Source organism: Wasmannia auropunctata, unplaced genomic scaffold (genome assembly GCF_000956235.1).
Source record: "Wasmannia auropunctata unplaced genomic scaffold, wasmannia.A_1.0 LD334183.1, whole genome shotgun sequence".
In the NCBI taxonomy this organism is placed as follows: Eukaryota; Metazoa; Arthropoda; class Insecta; order Hymenoptera; family Formicidae; genus Wasmannia; species Wasmannia auropunctata.
This window is the reverse complement of record NW_012028707.1, coordinates 161,202-185,726: the sequence shown is the minus strand read 5'-3', so window position 1 is coordinate 185,726 and position 24,525 is coordinate 161,202. Positions and strand designations below refer to the sequence as shown.

The 24,525-nt window shown below is 31.7% G+C and overlaps 1 protein-coding gene across 3 annotated transcripts; it reads right to left on the bottom strand.

Annotated features, from left to right (window-relative positions):
* Nucleotides 1–875: 875 nt before the first annotated feature.
* LOC105459576 (putative phosphatidate phosphatase) lies at nucleotides 876–23,844 on the bottom strand. Of its 3 annotated transcripts, XM_011705731.1 has the most exons (9): nucleotides 23,777–23,844; nucleotides 23,557–23,697; nucleotides 15,956–16,107; nucleotides 11,426–11,530; nucleotides 10,992–11,194; nucleotides 5,738–5,795; nucleotides 4,977–5,153; nucleotides 4,416–4,526; nucleotides 876–3,826 (listed from the first exon to the last, which is right to left on the bottom strand). In XM_011705731.1, exons 2-9 carry the CDS (start codon nucleotides 23,618–23,620, stop codon nucleotides 3,788–3,790), a joined length of 909 nt encoding a protein of 302 aa, XP_011704033.1. In that variant the 5' UTR covers nucleotides 23,621–23,697; nucleotides 23,777–23,844; the 3' UTR covers nucleotides 876–3,787. The 3 variants fall into 3 exon arrangements, with proteins under 3 accessions (XP_011704033.1, XP_011704035.1, XP_011704034.1); XM_011705733.1 differs by lacking the exons at nucleotides 23,557–23,697; nucleotides 23,777–23,844 and adding an exon at nucleotides 23,343–23,449; XM_011705732.1 differs by having other exon boundaries at nucleotides 876–4,526; nucleotides 23,557–23,844.
* Nucleotides 23,845–24,525: the final 681 nt, after the last annotated feature.

The following is a 24,525-nucleotide window of genomic DNA, read 5'->3' as shown; positions in this document are numbered from 1 at the left end:
TATAATTAATTTAAAAAAAATGTTTATAAACTTATCATTGAATATTTATTCAATTAAAAGTAAATACTAATAATTTGAAAATTAATTAATAAGTGAGATAATTACCCTATATTATATTTTATTTCGAAAAAATAAATATATATGAATAAAAACATGTAATAGCATAATGCCTCAACCAGCAGCAATGTTTTTTTAAATATTTATTTAATATTATTCGCCGCTGTTTCGGACTAACGTTCCTTTTTTTTATGATCAAATGGCAAGATTCCCGCGCGAGGTACTTACCACTTATTTCTAAAGAGTATCATCTAAAAAAAATATATATATATGTGTATATATATATATATATATATATATATATATATATGTATAAAACAATTAAAAAACATTGTCTGATGATTAAGGCATTTCAAGCAATATTATTACCTAATAGAATAGCCCGATAAAATTATTACATATAATGCCACGATCGAAATAAAAATATGACAAAAATAATTTATCGTAAGCAATTTGTGAAAGCAAAATTTACAATGCGTTTGATATCGAACAATTTAAAAATAATTACTGTTTTTTATTCAACTTATAAAAGAGACTTATCGTCAGAATAGTGTGCAATTGAAAGACTGGTCAATAGGTCTGGGCCACTTTGTATAGCCATGCTGAAACTTACGTACATAGAAAGTCTACCACAGTGTCGAACAGCTGTGTAGAGATTAAATCGACTAAATGACTCGCTTAAACATTAATCATGAGTAACCGACCGTGAAAGGTGCTCGCTTTCTGACTTGAAGAATGATGTGCGGCTTATCCCACGACGATCCCGCAGGGATCTTTTTCGGTGATGTAAATGTAAATCAAGAACATAATACGATGCGTGATTCATAACTCAATAATTTATTCCTATTACATTTAATTCTACAGTACTTCTCAGAGAGTTACTGTCGACGTTCATAATGCATCGCGTCGGATTCTCATGTAAAACAAAACGACAATGATGACGAATTTCGTATAATTAACGTTCTTATAGATATCGTAATACATTTTCGACTTACGTTCGACAAATGTATGTAAGTGTAAATCGCTGAGAATATAATCGCAGATTGTTAGATTAATTATACAAAAATTTTGGTCTTGTAATAATATGATCCCATTCTAATTTATTTTCAGTTTTATTATTTGTGTTATTTCTTAACTCAATCAAACATTATCTATCTGTATATCATCTGAATAAAGAGAAATAATTGATTGATTAATCAAATCGACATACAGACGTTCATAACATAGCGTTGATAGTAATGATAGCTTATGCTACCTATAGACACAATTAGTATTAATTAGAATATCCGAGAAGTCTCAACTTTAGTTTGTTCAATTCTTTGATAAATCTCGAATTAACTTGTTCTTAAGATAAATATTGAACATTTTTTCTAATGATAGCAATTTTTTATAATATTAAATTTTAAACATCATAACAATTGAACTTGTGATTAAAATTTTGGAATAAAAAAGTCCATTACTTGTCCATTTTAATAAGTAAATAATATCGTTTTGTCATAATTCACAAATCATATTGATGTGGTTCAGCATTTTAATTCGAGATTTTTAATTAATCCAAGAATTAATTATTAAAAGTAAATTCTAGAATTCTAAAATATCGTATATTACACGCCTATTAACAAGTTACTTAAACGCAATATATAGCCTAAAAGAAAAAATGTTATAGGAGCAAAATAATTATAACAATCTTCAATTTAGTTAAATAATTAAAATTTTGTTGTCGGCATATTTGAGAGCTCTACTCCAACTGAGATAACAACAAATAAAGTATCGAGACAATATATATGTATATATACACACATACATATATCTGTATATAAAATTTATGAAACAATAACAAATACGAATAAAACAAACGACAAAAAGCAAGAGCACAGAACTTGTGCATAAAAATTTTTCGAAATATACATCCTTAATACAATCCCTTCATACATTATGGCCTTCTTCAGGTTTTCTTCAGGCGAAAAATGTAATATCAATTCATCGTTTCAATAATTCATTCCGCCAGTAGTTGACATATGTTCTGCAATTACGGGAGACGGGCGTCTAATTGCATATTACGTCAACTACTATTAGCAGAATAAATTATTGAAATTGTGAATTAATGTAACATTTTTTACTGAAGAAAATCTGAAGGAGGTACAAAACGTATAAAGGAATTGTACATTTGTCACATGATTTAATATATTTCGAAGAATTTTTTTGCATTATTGATTTTTATCGCCTGTCTTATTCATCTTTGTTATCGTTTTAAAATTAACAGACATATTATATATTATTATAAAATTTATATACATAACGTTATGTGTGTACATACATTTTTCATAAAATAAATAAAACTTTATATATACGGTTTGACGTGATTCTCTATTATTACTGAATACTTTCAATTAAACTATGACGGATTACCGTCGTACACTTAATTAGAACTTTAAAGCACCATATACCATGTATAATATTCGACTATTTTAATTAAATAATACATTTCGAGATTATGACTACGTATACATCTTCAATGATAATCGTGTGTTGCCATAAGTAAAAAGTCGTATAGAAAGTTGAGACTTATAGCAACGATTCCTCAGTATATAAGAATCTCCCTTCTATTAATTAACTATATTTAAAAAAATGTCTAGCAATAAATTGAAAGTAAAAAAAGATACTTCTTTACAAAAATCAGATGAATTGAAAAGAATTAGTACGAATTCATTTCGTAGATTGTGACAATTAGAATCCTAATTGTCAGAATCAGGGAATGAAATCTCTGATTTCTTTAATCTTGAATTTTCTCTTACCTTTATCTAAATCCATATCCATTACATAATTATCGTAAAAAATAAATTCTAGAAATAAAAAAGAAATAAATTTTATGTAAATTTTTTTCGTTAAAAATTTTTCGTTAAAGTATACTAACAAAAGAAAGAAATGGAATAAAATTTGAAAAATTAAGCAAAATTAGTATCTCTATCATGCCGAAGTTTAAGAAGTATTTATTGTCACATAAATATAATTGATCTCAATAGACTTTAATCTATCTAGAATGCAAGATAATAAAGTCTTAGGATGAATAGTCCTAAAACATTGTAAAGTAAACGAGTAAAAACTTTACACTAAATAATTCGTGTTAGTTATCGTAGATAATCCGCGTTACATCGTAATACGTTTATAGGGTGACATTGAGATCGATTTCAATCTTAAGCATTATTGACATCTCTTTCCGAGTCTCTTTTACAAGCCGAATGCACCCTAACGGCTGCGATTCTACGATCTATCTGCTTTGCAGATGGCTCTGGCGAAGATATTTTAGCTATAGAGAAATTTTCGGTCATCTTTTCGATGTATATTCGAAAATTTCTTGACTATATACCAAACATATATCAATTATCGCAACAGACGAACTATTACAATATTAGAATGAAGAACAATATAAGCTCTAATTGTAAGTAATAAAAATACATATTAATGTAATACAAAATTGTACTTCCCCGATCACCGCGAGTTTCTGTTACTCATAATTTAATAGAATACTCATGTAAAAGATGATCGGTTTATATTACGCTAAAAGGATTGAAAGCACCTGTCGATCTGTCGATTAAAAATAAATATATCAATAAAAAAAATAAATACATCGTTATTATCTAAAACTCTGTAAATATCAGCTACAAAAATAACGTATTCCTCTTCATTTCCATTTACAAACTGATTCTTCGCAAGACATTCTGATCTTTCGTTAACTAGTCACGAAAGGCACCACACAAACATAGGCTTTCTAGAAACACACATCTATTTTTTGAACGCTATTAAAAGCTAAAAGATAAAGGCATAATAAAGTAAAAGAAAAATTATCGCTCCTCGCTGCAACGGAAGTATACCATATACGACACATTAGACGTTCGCATAATAGATCACACAAAGCTCAACGAAAGACAGAAATTTTATTCGCAAGCTTTAGCTACATTGCACTCTATTTTTTCTGTTCTTCTCTTTCTCACGATCCGTACACAGTATCGACGAGACTCAAATAATTTATATAATAATGAGAAGAAAATACAACGGAAATGCTGTAGTCGAGAAACAGTTCCAAAATAGTAAGGTGATTTACTGTCTTGGAATTAGAAAAGTATTTCTTGAGGATTTAGAACTCGTTGAGCGCTAAAAATGCTCGGCTGAAGAAGGATACGCCGATAGACATGTTCGAAGAGAGATTAATAAATCTAATCTCAACGTTTCATGAGAAATCTAGGGATCTTTTTAACTTCCCGAGAACAACTAGAAAACAATTAGGGCCTTGTTGCAGTCAGCATGCGAAGAGCGAACTCGTTAGGTCAACAACTGCGATTACCAGTGCCATTATTCACCTGTGTGCCGCCGGTGACGCCAGTCTCCGCTTCGTAATCGGCAGTTCTGTGCTTCTCCATGGAAGAACGTTTCTCTTTCTCTTCTTTGAAGAGATCTGCCACGCAGTGTGTCTAAGAAAACACCATAAAGATCTCTCACACATTGCATAGACCTCTATACATTGATCTCTATACCTCTATCTCGATTAATTATTTATATGTGGATATTATAAAAGAGTTTGACATCTAATCAGATTTTTAGAGAAAAACAATCATAATAAAATTAATTTATAACAAAAGGAATTTTTGATCAAAAAAATTTTCATATTTATGTTTATTACTAAATATCTTAAAATATTCTAACATTTAAACTATACAATTATCTTACATTTTGTAGTCGAAATAATAATATATATATATATATATATATTCAAATATTTTTCGTAACTCATCCAATTTCTTATTTTTCTAGAAGATTAAGTTTTAAAAGTAATAATAAAATAAATAAAATCATATATTTCAAAATTATTTCTTGCGATTAATATCTTATAAAAGTTGAATAATTGATCGGATAATGCTTACCACTACTAGAGCGCTGATTATACCGAGGGCAGATCCAGCGAGAACATCACTCCAATGATGTTTATAATTGGAAATTCGTGTCATTGCGGTAAACCACGCCGTGAGCAAGCATAAAAGTTGAAGGAAGTGTCTAAGCAGCTTACTACCCTTCCACTTCATTCTCAGTTGTAGATACATCTGAATAAAATTATGCCAAAATTAATTATACCAAAACATTATCAATTTTATAAATTAAAAACTTGATCAAATTACAGCAGATAAAGTTTTGATTAAATGAAAAAAAAAATCAACTGAAACTTTTTTAAATGCTATCTTGTTATCGATATAAAACAATAACATGTATATGTATAAATCACAAACAGAAAATTTTAGAGTGCGAAAGGAAAACTTAAACAATTGAACAAATAATTTGGTAACTTGCATTTTTTATTTGTTTATTAGAATATCCACAGCGATATAAAATCAAATTATTCAAAGTAATTCACGATTGAAAATTTAACGTTCGAGATACAATTATTATTTTCGTAATCACAGATATGATTATCGCATTGAGTTAGCTTTGTAAGGAATTAACATGGGGATCGAATTCAGCGTAATCAATGCTTCACGTATATTAAATTATGTAAATTGGTGTTTGCGGCCGAAGATTCTAAAGACCGTCCGTGGACCAACACACTCGTTTAGGTCCGTTGAATAATTACGATCCGGCTCACACAAATTGTAAATCAATGCAACACTTGCGTAACGTAAGGACTACTTACCGCAAGATAGATCATGGTGTAGGCCGAGAAGGACGAGTGACCGGAGGGAAACGATAATCTGAAATGATTGATCGTGTCGGGTCAAATAAATTCCACTTATCAATATCGAAGTATGCAATGGAGAGTGGGAAAAAATTCTTTCCTCTTCTTCACTCTCTTTTCGCGATCATCGCGTATGCACGTAAGTGTATATGTGCATCCCTCCCCCCTGCTCTCTCTTTCCCTATTAATTTTATCGCGGCATTTAATTCCGGGGCATGTATAGCGTGCCGATTACGATCGACGAGACAGTGAAGAGCCGCGAGCAACGAAGAATATACAAAGAAGAGGAGAGAAACCGAGCCGCAAAAAAAAAACATAAAAAAGGCGCAAAAAAGACTCAATATACTTGTATCTTTCTCTTGCCTTCCCCTTTGTCTCTGTTTCATCCACGAGACTCGTTCGATTATAAAAAAGAATTTGGACGGAGCATCAGATAAATTAGGAGCTGCAGTTCGCTATTCGGCAGCGGTTGTTGATTTCATATATACTCAAAATTATGATAGTTATATCAATCCTTGGATGCATAAAAATGCATAAAAAAATTTTAAAACTTTACAATATTTACATTTTTATTTACATTCCTCCTATATAATTGAAAGATTAATTTCCTCTTAAATTCTTTTAGATAATTTTTATGAAAACCTTAAGGCGCTATTTTCTGACAGAATCCAATTTAAAATTATTCATCTGCTATTTTTTTCTGCGAATTATAAAAAAATTTATTTAAAAAATGTATATCCCAAATTTAATTAGATGGTAACCTCTGTCAGGGAATTCGTCGTTAAAGTTAAGATTCCGGAATTGTATTCTATCACGAATTACACACCTCTCAACGCGCTAACTTAAATCCAAAAACATAACGAAAGAGTTACATTATGAACGAATAAAAAAGTTCTTTCTATCGTTCTTGTAAAATGTGTACACGTTTATGTAAATTATGTATCTTGAGAACTTACAATTAGACAACATTGATAAATGGCGGATCAATGAAAAATGCTACTAGTTTTTTTCATTTAAATACAATACCCTCCCCTCCTCCCTCTCTCTCACTCTCTCTCTCATTCTTTCATTCGGCACGATCTCTCTGCCTGTTACCGTGTGGAGAGAAACGACTGAGGACTCGAACGCTGCGCACGAAGGGATCATGAATGAATTCTCTGTGTGGCGTCGCCTCTTTATCGTCAGGATTCCTCAAATCTTTCTATAGAAACATAAAACTGTCTCCGCCGACGGCCACGCGAATAAAGAGTGGATGATCTGTGATATGGTCGAGTACGCGTGTACGTAGCACCGAAAGAATATTGGTTTTGTTATAACGCAGACAAACCGTCCTTTCTTTTTGTTCGCTTAAATGATAACGTCCGTTTGATCTTTCCGTCTTCCACGAGAGCGAAGAAGAAAGGAGGAAAACGAAAAAGGAGAAAGGTGAACGCGCGCATGACGTAAGCTTGTAGTGCGAGTCTGATCGCGATGTTTCGTGGAACTTTATTAGACTACCGAAAACGGAGAGAATCGAGAGACCATATCCCCCTCGTTGTAACTTCTTGTATATTCGATCTCGCAAATCCATGACACTACCACAAACTTTCGCACATCAACGGTGCTATATGCGACGATAAACTTGAAAACATTTCACGTTCAATTCACGCGGATTAAAATAATGTTGAGAAGAATTTTTTATGTATACTGTCTACTTGTTTAAGAGAGAATTTAAAACGATTAATATTTAAACTAAACTTCGCAGGCGCTTTTAAAAAAACTTATTAAAATCGTTATTCAGTTAAATAGCACCTTGAACATTTTTAAAAAACATATACTAAAAACATATACTAAAATGTTATATTCAAAAATAAAATTTCCCAATGTTGAGTTTTTAATTAATGTAAAATGTAAAATCAAGTTAAATAACTTGGAATAAACTCTTTAATTAAAGACTCGAAATGAAAAGAATGGCTAAAGCTAAAAAGCAAAATGTCGGCAGTCTTTCGTCAAAAAAGACTGATTTAAAGAAATGACTCTTTCCTCTCTACTGTCCAGAATTCAACATCCGAGTGTGATCCGTCACACGTTAAATCAATTTCGCGAGTCGCAAGTTTACGTTTATTTCTAACGCGTTTCCCTGACTTCTAAAAGATAATGACGTATGCGGTAGAATGTTGGTGGGCTCGGGGTTATTTCTAGTAATAAGCCGTATGTAATCCTTCGTACGTCTTCTCGAATTCACGCGTGCCTAAATGTTCTAACGAGAGAACCTCGCAAAGTGTTAAATTCTGACTTTTAATGAAACTTTGTACACTTATAGATTACGTAAATAGATGAATTTAAGAAATATCAGTCGGTGCAGCTAACAAATGGTTTGAAGGGGTGAAATCACCCCTTATATGTAAAGTAGTTTTCAGTTCTTTTTATCTCGAAAACTATTAAAAAATGTTTTATTAAAAAATGAAAACTATTGTTTTCCACATGTGAAAATGATAGTGTTTTGTCACGGAAAATAATAAAATAATATTCGACCGATATGTGTGAATATATAACTAGTTTTATAATAAAAAATTAAGTGTCAAATTCTGATTTTAATGTATACATATAAACGCTATCATTTCCACGTGTGAAATTAACGTTTTACATAAAATAAAAAATGTAAAATATTTTTTGATGTCGAATGGTTTTCGAGATATAACGAAAAGAGCTGAACACTACTTTACATATTGAGGGAGTGATTTCACTCCCTCCTTCTTCGAACCGTTTTTAGCACCAACTAATATTTTTTTAATTCATCTATTTAATCTCTGTACAAAGTTTCATTAAAATCATTAAAGAATTTAACACTTCGCGAGGTTCCCTCGTAAGTCTTATTGTTAGACGCATTTCACGAACCTTTTACTTTGAGCTCTCCGCACTCCTGTCCGTTTTTGAGAGTATTCTCGCGTTCCGCGTTTACTAGATAGGTAAATCAAAGGCATAAAAATTACAGAAGCATAAAAAGAAGAATTACTGAGACGCTTTTCAGAAATTATGCTTTCGTTTGTGTTAAAATTGCAATCTTGTGTATAAAATGCTGAACTCAGTTACTCCTCACACATTCATCATGAAGATATCTATGTCCCGATATTTATTATTCTAATCCCAATAAATAATTAACAATAGTATTTATTGTAAGAAATTATAAGAATTTCCCAAAATTTAACAAAAAAATAAGATTCTAATTAAACAAAACAGTATATGACTTTTAGCGATGATTATCTTTTCCATTTAATTTTTGATTTTCGTTTTTGCATTGCGAATTTTCGAATCGCCAATTGTAGCTAGCGGTAATAAGCGGGATGTATTCGCGGATAATTTGGGAGTATGGATAGCATTTCCGTTAGCCAAGATGAAAAGAGAAAAGAAAAGAAAGAATTGCGCGATCTAGCTTGAATCTCGCTCATGCGAATCGTGTCGGCAAAGCCCACAGACAGAGCATTGCTCATTGTCATTCGCTACCGTAGCTCTTTTTGTATGCGCACGCCCGTATCCGTTAAAACTGGCCTCCGGGGGTATTATGTATATCCGGAATGCGCAAAAAGGTTCTCTACTCAACAACAAAGCTCGTACACGCGAAAAATCAATTCATTTCAGATCGTCAATTCAAAAGCTTGAATATATCCGAACTAAATTGAACGACGTCAGCGACGTTACCAGGAGATTTTTCAGATAAAATTTTAGTAAGGAAAGTTCATTAACTGAGAATGTTTCTATTTAAAACAGTGGCAGTTAAAATTTAAGTTTACTTCAATTTTTAATAACCTTAAAAAACTTCCATCTTTTTTCAATACTAATGAAATAATTGAAATAATTTTACACTGTTTCAATTTTCTTTAAAATAATTTTTTGAGATTTTTATTAAATAAAATTTTTCTCATGAAAGCTAATTATTTTTATGATATAAGCGGAAATTTCGAAGATTCATATATTTCTTATTCTCCCCCCCCCCTCCCCCTCCCGCCCAAAAATAAATCAAACATCTTAATGATATTTTATTTCAAAATTACTGTCTACAAAAATAAATACGCAAAAAAAAAAATATTACTATAATTAAAAAGGACGCGTAAAAATAAGACATATATCGATAAGACATAAACAAGCAAATGACTAATAATGCAATAATGAGCATTTAATGAAAATCAAGCATCAGCATATAATTTTAAAATTAATCATGAACGTCTTTTTTCAAAGGGAAAGGAGGTTCCTTTACAATTAAATTTACGGCGAATTATCATTTTATCTCGTAATTCATAAATTTGTCTGCACACAAGCGCAAAGTCCGCAGACTATTAATGAAGTAAAAATAACGAAATACGACGATCCTTTCTCGCTTCTTCGTTCAATCACATGCCTCGCTTGTAATTGATGGCGCAATTGTTACCGTCACGCGATCTAAGCAGCTTGTCTCAGACTCATGTTGTCGAACACCATCATTTCAGGGTATTGCCCTGAAGATCCGTCGATGCCGGCTGGTTGCTGCCAGCTGCATCATGACCGAGAATACACTTGCGAAGGGCTCGCAATATGTGTAGACCGAAATCATATACCTATAGGTAATGCTCGTCGTTACTTATATACCGCCTAACTCTGCACTTTATCGATTTGTCACAAAGAAGTTCACGTTACGATTCATATTTAATCGCCGTGTAAAGAGGACGGTTTCTAATTCCAATCGGGAATAGTTACGCACATTTGTACTTTAAAAGAAGGGAATATTTTTTTTCTCGATAGATTAATATCTGATAAAATTGATTTTTTAACAAAAAAATGTGACAGACTATTGTTTCATTTCTATTATTTCACATATTTAAAATAAATAAATGTAAATATTTCTTATATACTTAATTACTTTTTATATACCTAATAGACATACGTATATTTTTATTGCCTAAAAAGATCAGTAAAATTACTATTAAAATGATTATTAGTTATTATTAAAAGTTTATTGCTAGTATATTTATGTTTTATATATAGAAAACGTGAAAAATTTATAATTATATTATTATAAATGAGAAAAATATATAATTATGTCTCAAGATTGCGACGGCAGATAGGTACATTTCGAGACACGCAGAGTTACGATCGAAAGATCAGATAATATTCGTATTGCAGCAGATTAAGATACTCTATCTCCCTTTAAGCTGATGAGAAATTCAGGAATGTTTCTCTCGCGTCATGTTTCTCTTACCTGACTTCCTTTAACATCTTGGCCGAGACTCCCGTTGCGGTACAGTGGAAATCCTCAATATATTTATGTTGATACTCGGGCAGGTTGCAGTCAATATTGGGTACGCAGAGGGTCATGAAATGTGGCCGCAGCCGCCCTATGGTATACTTGGCCATGTCCGTGGTTAAAACAGTACAGGCTGCACCGAAACCGAACACACCAATCTGCAAATATCATTTTTTATAGTTAATTTACATCAATTTTGTAGAAAGATACGAATTAATGGAAAATTAATTAACTTTTAATATATAATTTTTAATTAATAGAAAAAAAATGTTCGAAAAGAAATCTTGATAAAAATTTGTATTAACTTTAAATAATTCTTTTCATTAATAAATAACTTAAAAAAAAAAAAAATAAATAAACAGACAATTTATAAAATTAATAAAACAAACCTTTTGATAAGCATTCCACAGCCATGGAGGTATGGTGTATCCGAAAAGCACATTCGCCGTGTGTCCGGAGAAATGCCTCCCGTGCAGGTATTCCCCTATAATCATCTAAAATAGAAAAAATTTTAATTTAAAAATAGAACATGATATGTTTGAGACAACTTGTGACGATGCGCGTCTTATACAATCTTTCTTTAGGACTTTTTATAAAACTTGCAGGAAAACATTTTATAAGATATTTTCAGGTCGCGAAAAAATGTCGCGAAAAAGCCCGATCGAAAAGGTATTAGGACAGTTCTTGATAGAGAAAGAAAAAGAAAGGACCTAACCTTCTTCCTTTTTTCCTAAGTTCTACCGATCTGTCATACGTATTTCTGACCAAAGAGGGTTAACTAGGCCAGATCCCGGATAAAGGTCCGCCGGGTGATACAGCGTTCACCCTGCAAAGTTCACGAGGCATGCGTAAATGAAATACGACGGTGAGTCGTGCGCGCGACCGTCCTATCTGTTTCTACCTGAGCCTCTTCTTAATCCCAGGGGGGAACGCGTATCGTGTATCGGGGGGAGCGCGAGCAATCTGTTTTCCTTACAAGTGTGAGTAAAGAGAGATAGATAATAAAGGCAACCGGCTCTACGAGAGACTTGTAAGATTTTGTGAAAGGCTCGAGGAAGACGATAAAAAGGTGAACCCTTCTCGCTACGCGTCCAGGTACAGGAATGCGTCTACCTGTAAAACGTCTATCTATAAAACGTCTACCTATAAAATATATACCAGCATCAAGAAACATCAAGGTAGAAGGTTCAAGGGAGATAGGGAGAATACAGATTGCTGAATACAGTCCCGATGTCTGAAAAGAGAAAAAAAATGACAGTACAAATAAACCGTTGTAAAATCTATTAAGTCAAAACGTCAGAAAATAATAAAGTAGTCGTAAATCTTTTCACGATTCATTATTCAGATGCGGATACGCAAGCAATTTCGATCAGGACTTGTTTACAATTTAACTTTAATGATAAATAACATAATTATTTATACAAAACATTTATACAATGTTATCAAGTAATAAATATATATATGAATTTAAAAAATTTAATTTTGTTTTTGTGTGTTTATCGACTATCTAAATCTAAAATAAAAAAACTGAATTAGTAAAAAATTCAATAAAGTTTTGTAAAATTTAGTAAAAATAAATTTCGACTGAATTATTGTATCTATCGGTGAATAAACAAATCGGAGAAAAGTAAGATCCAGTAATCTTATATTTTTTCAAATGCTATAATTTTTTAGTGATCGGCCTCTCTCTCTCTCTCTCTCTCTCTTTCTCTCTCTCTGTCTATCTTCGCCTCTTTTCTATTTTTAAATTATTTCGACTCAAGCACAAAAGAATTAAAACGCACAATATGGAATTATAAACTTAACGCTAAAAAGTTGATCATTTATCAATTGGCGATCATTGGTAATCTTAAACTACGGATTTGTGCAATATATAATAGGCGATGTATAACAACCGATTATACTTGTAAGCAGTTCTTAAAAAATTGCAGAAACTTATCTTGCGCGCGAATGATTAAACAATTCTTGGATTCTTTCCCTGAAGGACTTGCCCATCTTAAGGAACTCTACGAAATCACGATACAGATCTTACCCATCTCATGTGGGTAATCCCACGTGAATGAAATAAAAGAGTTGAAATTTATTTCGACTTTGATCGCGACGATTTCACATGCATGCGCGAGTATTTATCGCAATTTATCGCGTTAAATTAACAGAGCGCGATTATAATCGCTTCCCATTTCATCCCGCTATAAAATACGCACGCTCGCTTAACGAAGTGAAGACGATTGTGGAATCAGAGAAGGATTCTCTTTCATCTTCATGCTACGTAAATAAGCGTGACTGTATTTCCGTGGGAGAGAGAAAGTCACACGCGGCGTGACGTGGCAAAGTCATTACTTGAATAGACGCTGCTTACCGTTCATTTTAGCAATTACATCTGCCAGATTTATAACGGTCACGCGAGAAAACGCTTGTGAGACGCGTAAACGGAATGTTACACAATTAATCCAAGCCCGATTAGATATATATTCTTGTGTTAAATTGCGAAAAATAAAAATTTACTTCAAAATCGGAATAGTTTCACAATTGTTTAACAGCTGAAAATGTAGCAAAGAAGAAAGATAACAAGATTAACACAATATAAATTGTTTCTTTAATTTTACATATATGGTTTCATTATCGTAACATTAATTTCATAATTATTATTATTTCATTTAGAAAAATTTTTAAGATTAAAACATAAAAGAATTTTCTCTCTCTCTCTCTCTCTCTCTCTCTCCTTCTCCTTCCTCTTTATTTTTTGTTCACATATGTATGTATATATGTATGCAATTTCACGTGCTTTGAATTATGCACGACGCTTGAAATTATTTGCCCCGCGGTGACAGCGTTAATTTGAACTTAACGCGACGGTCGAGCAGAAGAGTAGAGTGACCTAATGTCTAATCTAAGGAGTTTTTCGTGGTCTGGTCGACACACTAAAATGAGAAACACCGACAAAAACGAAGAAAATCGAGAAACGTATTGAAGAATCGATACGTTTTACCCGTGTGAATCTGATTATGGCAATAATTTTCAATTCTTCACTTTCGTCTAACAATAGAAAGGCAGGATTACAAAGTTAATTTTGGAATAGATTCCAATATTAGAACAGAAATCTATAGAGCGGAAATTCAATGCATTCGCCGAAGTTGACTGACACAGATTTCTAAACATTCGAGTAAGAGAAAATACGCGAAATTTATAAATAGCTGCAAACTACCCATGTGAAAATGTACCGATTGCTCTCATAAACAAAATTATGTGGTGCGATATATGTATAATATATTGCAAATAATTCAAAATTATTTACAAATAAACAGCAAATCGTAAATATGTTCCATTGTCTTTGAACGAATTGACTTTGCCCTGTCCCTACGCTCCATCCCTATTTCAGTAAAGTACAATTTTGGAGAAAGCAAATAAAAAATACACACACAAAAATAGTTTTTGTCTTTTTCACTTTTTTTCTTTCTCTTATATTCTCAGAGAGCTTGGCTCTTAAAAATACTCGGATGATAGTACACGTGTTGCCAATTGTGTGCACCACTTCCATATATTTGTAAATTGATTCTCGCGAGCGCCGAAAATTAGTGCACTCACTTCCTTTCAGTCTCACATGTGCAGGCAGCGAAGTAGCGAGTCACCTTGTGTGTGTCTCTCTTATTCTTAAACGCTCCTTCTGTGTCATCCCTCGTTTTGAAAGGGTGAAAGAGTTTCAAAAGAGGCACGCGACAGGCCCTTCAAATCGTTCGCGATCGCGCGCATCTGCTATTGATCATTGTGTCACGCAAATTCAAAAAGTGCCGTGTTGTCATTGTAGCTAGAATTGTATAAAGATGCAAGAGCTACGGTCTCAGGTCTGTGAAGTTGGCACCCCTATGCAAATTTCAACAAAATCTATATGGCATTTGATTGTCCACAATTTGTCCATATTTCTCTTTAAATAATATTTATTGTTTTTATTTTTCACTTTGCAAAAAATTTATAAATAAATAAAAAAGTCTAACATAAGCGATAGATTTTAATATTAATCGAAGTTTTCGTTTACATTCTGAAATATAGATCGATTTTTCGTTTGTACGCCCTTAATTTGAAATGTAGTTGGACTATTGTGAATTAAGTTGGTCCTCTCCCAAAAAATTATTTTTTAAATAATTTTCAAACTAAGGATGCAAACGAAAAATATGCATACACGTGTAAACAAATGAGCAATCGAATGCGCTAAAAAAATTTAATTTTTCTTAATGTTGGGGGCTAACTTCACCCGGGTTTCGAATTTAGGAGTGTCAACTTCACCTGTAGATCTCCTAACGTTTTTATTTTCACCTGAAGTGTATAGAGAAAAATTTCTAATTTTTAAATCAATATGTTAAGATGTCAATTAATATTAATTGGCACTGTAATATTTCAATGATTTAATGCGGATTGTAGAAGTATCAAGAAAATATTTTTTAATACAAATAAGAAATATTTTAAATATAAATATCAAAATTCTGCGTATTAATTTAATATTTTTTATCCACTAAAGAATATTTATACAAATTAATTTTCAAAGTAATAATATTTTTATATTTTATATAAATAAAAATATATTCTCAGATTGCCAAAGAATTGTAAAGATCACAAATATAATTTTTAATCAATAAATGTATCCAACAAATAATTTCTTTAAAGCAAAAATGTTTAAGAATGTTGCGACAATTCCCATTGAAAATGAAACGATATTTCTTTTGTAAAAAGAAATATTTTACGTTAAATTAATTTGCTAAATGGCTATTAAAAATGTGAACTTTTACATATCATACAAGCGGCATGTGAAAAAATCTCAATTAAAAAGATAAAGTTCTTGCTGGTAATGGTAAATTGTCAGGTGATTCCTCACGTGTCTTATATCGCGTACGTAAATCACAATCGCAATCGCAAAGATGACTCACCGTGCATATAGGAAGGAAAAGGCCGATGACGTACAACATCGTGCTCGTAACCGTAGACTCGTGATATGGATGATAGAGTGACTCATCGTTGCAAAAGAAACCACGTTTATAAGGTTTACCGAACAGGAAGAACATCAGCACCGAAATGCCCACTGAAACATAAGAGAAAAACAATCTCGTTACACCGTCGTTACATCGATCGCTCAATAACAACCAACAAATACAGCAATAATGTCATCGCTCGCGACAAATTGCGATCTATGTAATGTTCGATTAATCGGGATTGAATGTCGTCTCGTGAACCCCAAATTAATATGCAATTTATTGCACTTGCTGTACAGCTGCTGCTGCTGCTACTACTACTACTACTACTACTACTACTACTACTACTACTACTACTACTACTACTACTACTACTGACGTATAATGCTGTGATTATATCAATCAAGATGGCATGTATTCGATGCATTCGTCCAACTTTCAATAATGTTCTTTAATTTCGCCGAATTGGACTTTTTGAATTATATGTAGAATGTCTCTCTATATATCGTGAATCGTAGATCTATTATATTTTTATTTTTATAATTACATTTTTCATGAATCTCGAATTTACTTTATGACACATACACACACACACATACACACGCGCGCGCGCAAAATTATTGATTTTATTCAAAATAAAAAAAAAATAAATTGTTTTATTTAGAAAATTATTATTTACAACTTTTTAATTTACAATTGCTCAAATGATAATTTAAGTAACCATAAAAACGTGATATTCCTATTGAAATAAACTATCGAAATTTTTTCGAAAAATAATATTGGTTCCATAATTATGCTATCGTAGTATATTTATATCTTATATCATATTTATACCTCTTTAATATGTTATGTTTATAAATACGTAATGTAAAATATTTTGGTAATATATTAACTTTATAAATATTGCAACATATGATAATTATCTAAAGATTATATTTCATATAAAGACTTTATGATTAAAAATATAATTGGATTTCATTTAATATAAACGATACGTCATAGCAATATAATATTATTTTAATCTGCTTTCTACTTATTAATAACAAGTCATTATTACAATAATCTCATTATACAGATAATTTCTACTATATACGCGTATGCGAATATCACATTCGTAATTATACATCAATACTTCTCATATAAGACTTTATATGCTTAATGCTGGAGGTCGCTCACTCTGTTATTAAGGCTCGTTAACGAAAACGACGCATCGTCTAATCATCGATGTCTTTTCTTGTGCATGATAGTCTTTTTTACAGTCGCACCTGTCATCAACGTATAAAAAAAGTTTAAACGCGTGGCTTTGCGGAAAATCATCGGAAAATTATGGGCTACCAATCAACCTGTAAATTTATTTACGTTACACCAATACATGAAAAATACGAGCGTAGCCGGTTGTTGCGATAATTGTGACACCACTTTCAACAAGTGTACATACACAGCGGTTAATGTAATAGCTTGCGCAAACGCTTATTATTTATACAGCTTATCGATCGATTGTTTTGCAAGCCAAATTGCGCTTCCGAAAAATTCCAACATGATTACAATTTGGAAAAAAACGTAACGATATCGACACGATCGAAATTTCGAATTGCTTTTTCTGATGGCAAAGTTAAATATTTATAATTTACAATTTCACGAAATGTTTCATGAATTGTGCTCTTAGTAACAGAAGCATATCATTCGTGACTTATAACGAAAATTAAGTCGGTATTTCTGTTTGGAACTAGATGATTTAATGATGTTTCATAATAATAATTCATAACCATTAGGACCGTCTGGTAGTCTCTGTGAGTCAAGTGTGACTCGAAGCGTAAAAGAAACTTACATTCCATTTACGGCTCATTGCGTCTTATGCACACTTTGTATTACATAATAAGAAAAAATATTATCATTAGTACGCTCTCAAGCGTATCATCGTCCATTTTGTGACATGACAGATAAGGGCCAAGGATGATTTACTTGATAAATAATACGAAGTGAACATTCATGATTCATGATAGTTGAAAATTTGAAGTAATTCTGGAAATAATTTTTTGTTACAAACATGAATATAATATTTCGTTAATATTTATTGATAAAAAATAAATTAATTTTACAGTTACTGTATATTGTATTTACATGTAAAAATTGTTAATCTCAAGAGTGAACATATTAAATTTTTGCAAATTTAAAAGTTGCTGTTATTACATATTCGTTACGCTATAAACACTTCTCTAAAACATAAATCTGGTTTTCTCTCCTTCTCCTTGAAATGCAAATGTAAAAGAGCCTGCGGCTCATAATGAAGGTCCGAGAGCTGTTAAGTCTTTGTGAAGAATGTGTCGGCAATGTTAAACTTTAAACTTTTCAATCTCTCTTTTTACACGTGTTTTTTATCGTTATTTTCTCGTTGTTTTATTGAACATTTCCAATTTTATTTAAAAATGCCGCAAATGTAAATACTCATGAAATTTATAAGCTAATATATAAAAAATGTATACAAAAAATATAAAAGACATAATAAATCAATCATGCTTACTTATTTTTATGTTTATTGTTAATACATTAGATCATGTAGACATATCAGATTTACTTATTTTACATATCAGTCAATTTAGATATTAATAAAAGTTTTTCTTAAAAAAAGTCGCAAACTTTATATGCAGTTAATTTAGAAGAACATAATTACAATTGCAACAAGAAATTTAATATATTACATTATAATTGTACTGTAATAAAATTTAAGGAATAGAAACGTTTTAACTCTCGCATTTTATAATTATACGATTTTTATTCGACATGTTCAATATGATGAAATAACGAAGCCTTGGAAAAATTCAACGTATGCAAAATTATTCAGCCTGTTAAAAAAAAAAACTTAAAAGTAAAGTATTCTTTGTATGTGTTTAAAATAAAAATACGTATAGCGTAGTATGTCTATTCTTAGTCATCGTACTTAAATTACTAACAATAAGTAGTAATAACTATATGTCCTTCGTTTTATAATTATTATAACACTTTGTTGATAAGCGCAAACACATTGCGCACGCTATTGTTTAGCAAGCTATATTATCACTATTAGCAACATTTCATTAGATCGATATCACGAGAAGCAGCATTTTTTTCAAAAAGAATTTTGCCCGACATTTAAACTAAAGTACGAACAGTTTTGCATGTATAAAATGATCTATGTTACGTCTCTATTTTATTTATAATTTATTATTATAAAATACGATAATTTATTAATTTTTTTATTTTCTCTTTATATACAAAGCTTAAAAGCTACTGTATACATAATGTACATATCTCAATTATTATGCAAAACTATATTATAAACGATAGTGACGAAATAATCATTAAACAAAAATTGATATCGCGACCTCTCCTTCGAAAAGAAATTATCGTTCCTGCTACTGATTCAAGAGATTTACTTCAATGTTAACACGCGTGCTAAATATCACAATCGCCCGCATGACGAATAAAAAAAAATTGCGATCCATAAGAAATGAGGAACTATACAACAAGCAATACAAATCTTTAACCAATTAACGTGAGAAATGTGAAAATGAAAAAACGCTATGTGCGCGATTATGCTAAAAATTTGATATCATTAATTTCTCACAAATGTATGCGGTTAGTAAATAATTGATAATTGATTTGATTGAAAAAGTAAGATCAGAAGAGAAAGCTAATTTAATAATTATGCATATTTGTATATTATAAATGCACGCGCGATAACCAGTCTGCTAATCGGGACTTATATAGCTCTTCATGAATGGACTCGACACACACTTGCCTTACAAGGCAGACAAGTGCCGTAGGTTTGGGCCTTTTCACAGCCACTTCCTTTCGACTAGTCGAAAGACCGCCAGCTCTTAACAAACTCTGAAAGGATGCGATTATTGAACCGGATGCATGAAAAATAGTCGCGTTTCGCATAATACGTCACGCTTAAAAGGAAAGACGATGCATGCGGCAAAATAACAACTATCTAAATTGATTCTAAGCATAACGACCTGCACTGTGTGTACGTGTATATATATATATATATATATATATTTGTCTGTCCATAAAAATATATTAATCTCTCAATCTGTTCCTGTGGAGAAAAAGAGGAGAAAGGCTCAAGGTTTTTTCATTGCGGACGGATCGCAGCGGTCTCAGTTGTAGATATTAAATCGCTTACTACACGTTTATTTTTACCTACACGTAAGCTTGAAAAAATCGTTTTACTCAGCTGCTCTTGCGATTTTTTTTCTAAGAAAATGCATCACAACACGCCAACACAAGTGCAGCCTATAAAGAGGTCATCTAATTTGATTCGGGTAAACTCACAATTTAACTCACAGTGTTGTGCAATGATTAAAATTGCAATATTATTATCAATATTTTGACTTCGCAATCATTCATTAATAATCACACAGCTGTTCTTTGTCTCTTCAAATTTTGCAAATAAAAATATGTTCATATAATATATAAATATAATTTAAATACAAGAATTAAGTTCCTAGTGATATAGTCCTTACAATAATGCCTATAAGAAATGTATTTATTATTGATACGATTAGTGATTAGACGCTCCACGAAACTTATGTTTCTTTTTACTTTCTTCTTTTCAAAATATAAAATTAACATATATTATAAATATATAAATAAAATATATATTATAAATTATGATAAAATTAATGTCTACAAAAATGCAATACTTGATTTTCAGCGGCGTAAAAGATTACTTTTAAAAGAAAAGTAAATCTTTTTATTAAATTCTGCCAATTTTGATAAGATAAGATTATTTCACATACTCGAATGATAAAGACTTTTCTGGCAACGTTTCCCGTTATTTTAGCATACTAAAGAATTCAGGTATATATTTATCTTCATGCATAATTTGAATAGAAATCATACAAAAATAATACAATATTTAACAAATTTTGGCATTAGTTTTTCATCTGATTTCCTCAATAAATAGTTCAAATTTGAATTAACAAATTTGCAGATTCAAATTTTCAAATATTAAGATTCGAACAATATTCTGCACGAATAGACTTGAATCGTTACTCACATTGCATATTTCTCAATATGTGGCATAATAATTATCTTTTCATTAATATGACGCGAATTGATATGGTTTTATATTAATCTTTGGATATTTACATTTTTGATGTCGAGAATTAGGTACAGTAAAATTAACGCAACATATTGATCTTATCTGCTTTTCATTAAAATTCAAAAGTAGATTTGCATATATTTTTCAAGGTAAACAACTTCCTTGCTGAGATAATTAAAATATTTACATAACTGATTTTACTGAGGTATGTACACAAGAGAACATATTTATTTAATCGCTAAAAAAAAATATATATATACCTATATATAGGTATTGTTTTATAATAATATTCGTAAATTTAAAGTTTACAATCTGCTTTATGAGTGACAACTCAAAAAGATAACAAATAAATAGTATCATTCGTTCGCAAAAGTAATATAACAAGTAATTAAAACATACGTTTCTAAAATACAAATTATGCAAACAAAACATAAAAGATCTGATATTGTACCTAGTAGTAACTTTGCAAAACGATTTGTGGCTTCACACAATTTACTGTGACCAAATTGCCTCATAAAGATTAAGGAAAAATAAGTGTATTTTAAAATATGACAGCTTATTCAGAAAAATTTATTGTTTATTGTTTATATGAAATAAAAGACTAGAAATCTATCATCAATCAAATCAAAGATTGAAGATAAAATCGCTGGGTTGTTATCCATGAAAAATGAATAAATAAATTTAAAAAGATAATCGAAATTAATACTTTGTGTTTGGAATTCTTTGTAATAATTAATTCAAGTTAATTTTGTCATTAAATATTACTAAACGCAATAATATGACCAAAAGAATTCACGACTTTTCAAAATTATTCATTGCTTTTGTTATTTTTACTTTTAAGTAATAACATTCTTCGCTTCACTTGTAGTCGCATGTTTTTATCTGTATTTGAGTAAAATAAGTAAAAAGGCATCCTCCGTTTTACGCAACATATGTGTATATATTTACGTTTATCTCATGATATTATAACAAAAGAAAACAATACAATGCAGTTTCGCGAGATGAACTATATATATTTTAACGGGAGTGGCAAAATATCAACGTGTACCGGACAGTTTCGCGAGATAAAGGCGCCACATCGTCTCTCCGTATCGTGAAACTGTGTCACCGCGGTGCCGAGAGATGATATCGATCGAGTTATGCCGATTCTATACATTGTATTTACAGAATACACGTCTGTGAGAGATGTACTACATTTTCGCGAAACATCGCGTTAACCATCCGTCATGTTGCTATTGTGATTGAAAACTGATAGCGACGCGGAAAAGTGGAATGCTTTCTCTCGCGAAACGAAATCACGTGTATTTAATAGGCTTAAATCGCTCTGGCTCGACTGTAAATTAATCTATTAACACATTCGAACAACTTATCTTTTGCTTCTTTTAACACTATCTATACGCTTATATTGTTCCTATACTTATTAATGTTATCATTAATCCATGTACGCGATCATATGGGGATGCACGAATTGCCACGATCGCGATGCGAGAAAGAGATGTAACCGCGCGCTAATGTTGGCAAATCAACATCTATAAATCTATTTATATAGAGCAAGGCAAGAATATCTGAAAATAAAATTTAAAGAAATATTGCAAATATAATTTTTTGTGAGTTTACTATTGTATCATATAATGATGCATTTATTTGCACATACATATTAATTATAGTAAATGTAAAAAAACTGTCTACTTCTAGTTTCTTGTATCAGTTCCTTGTAAATTTACATAAATATGAATATAAATTGTACAGTTGCTCGAAACTCTATTCCATAAATTTCAAAAGATTAATAAAGTTTTGTAATTTTGTTTTTGAGAATTTAAAAATCTTTTGTGTGTGGTGTGCGTGTGTGTATGCATATATAGTGTACAAAATGTATCTACATGCAAAGTTTACTTATATTTTATGAATTTCCTTCCTCGAAAAAAAAATGTTCCCTCTAAGTGACACCACAAGCAGGGAAAGATTAAAACCATTAGAGCTCTCATGGTAGAAATTGAACGAAGGAAAAAATCTAAGTGCCGCTCCATTAAAACCTAAGTGCCGCTCCGGAATGTATAGCACTAAGAGTTCAAATCCCGTATACTTTCAAAAAGGAGTAGCAGTCTCTTTCTTTTCCCCCTCCCCTCCCCCCCTTTCGCCTTCTATCATTCTCGCGAGTGCGAATGTCCGCCAACGCAATTCGCGAAAATCACGCTCGTATCGCAATAACAACCCACGTCGCCGAAAGAGCGGTGCTTTCGTACGGATAAAACGCACCTGCCAATTTAGAGGTTACACCTTCTTCACTTGGCGCGGTCGAACATCAAACAAACCTTGCGCGCATACGCCGCGTACACGACTAACACGACCGCGGCGCCTTGACTATCAATCTGACAGCCGGTCGTACGACATGTAACGCGTTCCTTGTTCGCGAAATGACGATCCCCATGCGATCCACAGTCACACATGAATCTGGCGCTTTTTCACTTACCAACAAATAAGCAGAGGAAGTCTATGATGAGTTTCCGTAGAATCAATTTGGACGATCGATCCATGTTGCGCTTGTTACGACCGTTGATTGCGATAAGACGTCGGTGCGCTGCAACGTTCAGGTGTAGAGTCTTGAGAGCATCTAATAATGATCGAAATACATAAAAACGGCGAAGTAACGGACGCGAACGTTGCGTGACGTTTCATAAGCGTAGACGTACACAACACACTGGACACGCGCAACACACGATCGGTATCACGCGACCTCTCGAAACAGACTGGGCGCCGACAGCGACGATACCGTCCGCGACTCCGCGCGGCGCACCGTACCATAACTCTCCCCACCCGGCTCATCCTCATGGTCCGTACTTCGCCGCCCCCCTACCTCGCGCAAATCTACTACGCTTGGTCGCGAATCAACTCAATCGAGATCCGGCTAACGACTCACTTCACGCAGCTGTATTCGACAAGATATATAATAATTCTTTATAGATTTCACTCGTTATTGTAAATACATAACGGCCAAAGACGAGACGTGTTTTATGCTAGAAAATTAATTAAGTAATTTTTACAATCTGTTAAATTGCTCATCTTTGGTCGTTCAATCTTATTAATTAAAAAAAAAAATATATATATATAAGTAGTGTTTAGATTCGAATGTTTTACAAATTATAATATAATCGGCAATCATAATGCGAGATTTGAAGCACGCATGCTTCAAATTTAATATAAGTATATAAATTCAATTCGTATGAAAACATTTATGATTTTATATGTACATACATATATAGATTAGTTATATGCAAAATATGTAACGTACGTATGTATATGTACATATCCATCATTGCTATATAGAACAAAATTAATAGACGTATACAAGAACATTTACAAATTACTTTAGTATTATTAAAATATAATAAAATTTATTTTTCTATGTAAATATTTCAAAAAATATTAATTCTATCTTTTT

Bases quoted from the DNA above. Each gene is read 5' to 3' on its own strand.
- LOC105459576 (XM_011705731.1), bottom strand. From the start codon at position 23,620: ATGGATCGATCGTCCAAATTGATTCTACGGAAACTCATCATAGACTTC. The intron at 11,195-11,425 runs GTTTGTTTTATT...TGATATTTGCAG, and splicing joins TGTGGAATGCTTATCAAAAG to ATTGGTGTGTTCGGTTTCGG. The intron at 4,527-4,976 runs GTAAGCATTATC...GTGTTTTCTTAG, and splicing joins TAATCAGCGCTCTAGTAGTG to ACACACTGCGTGGCAGATCT.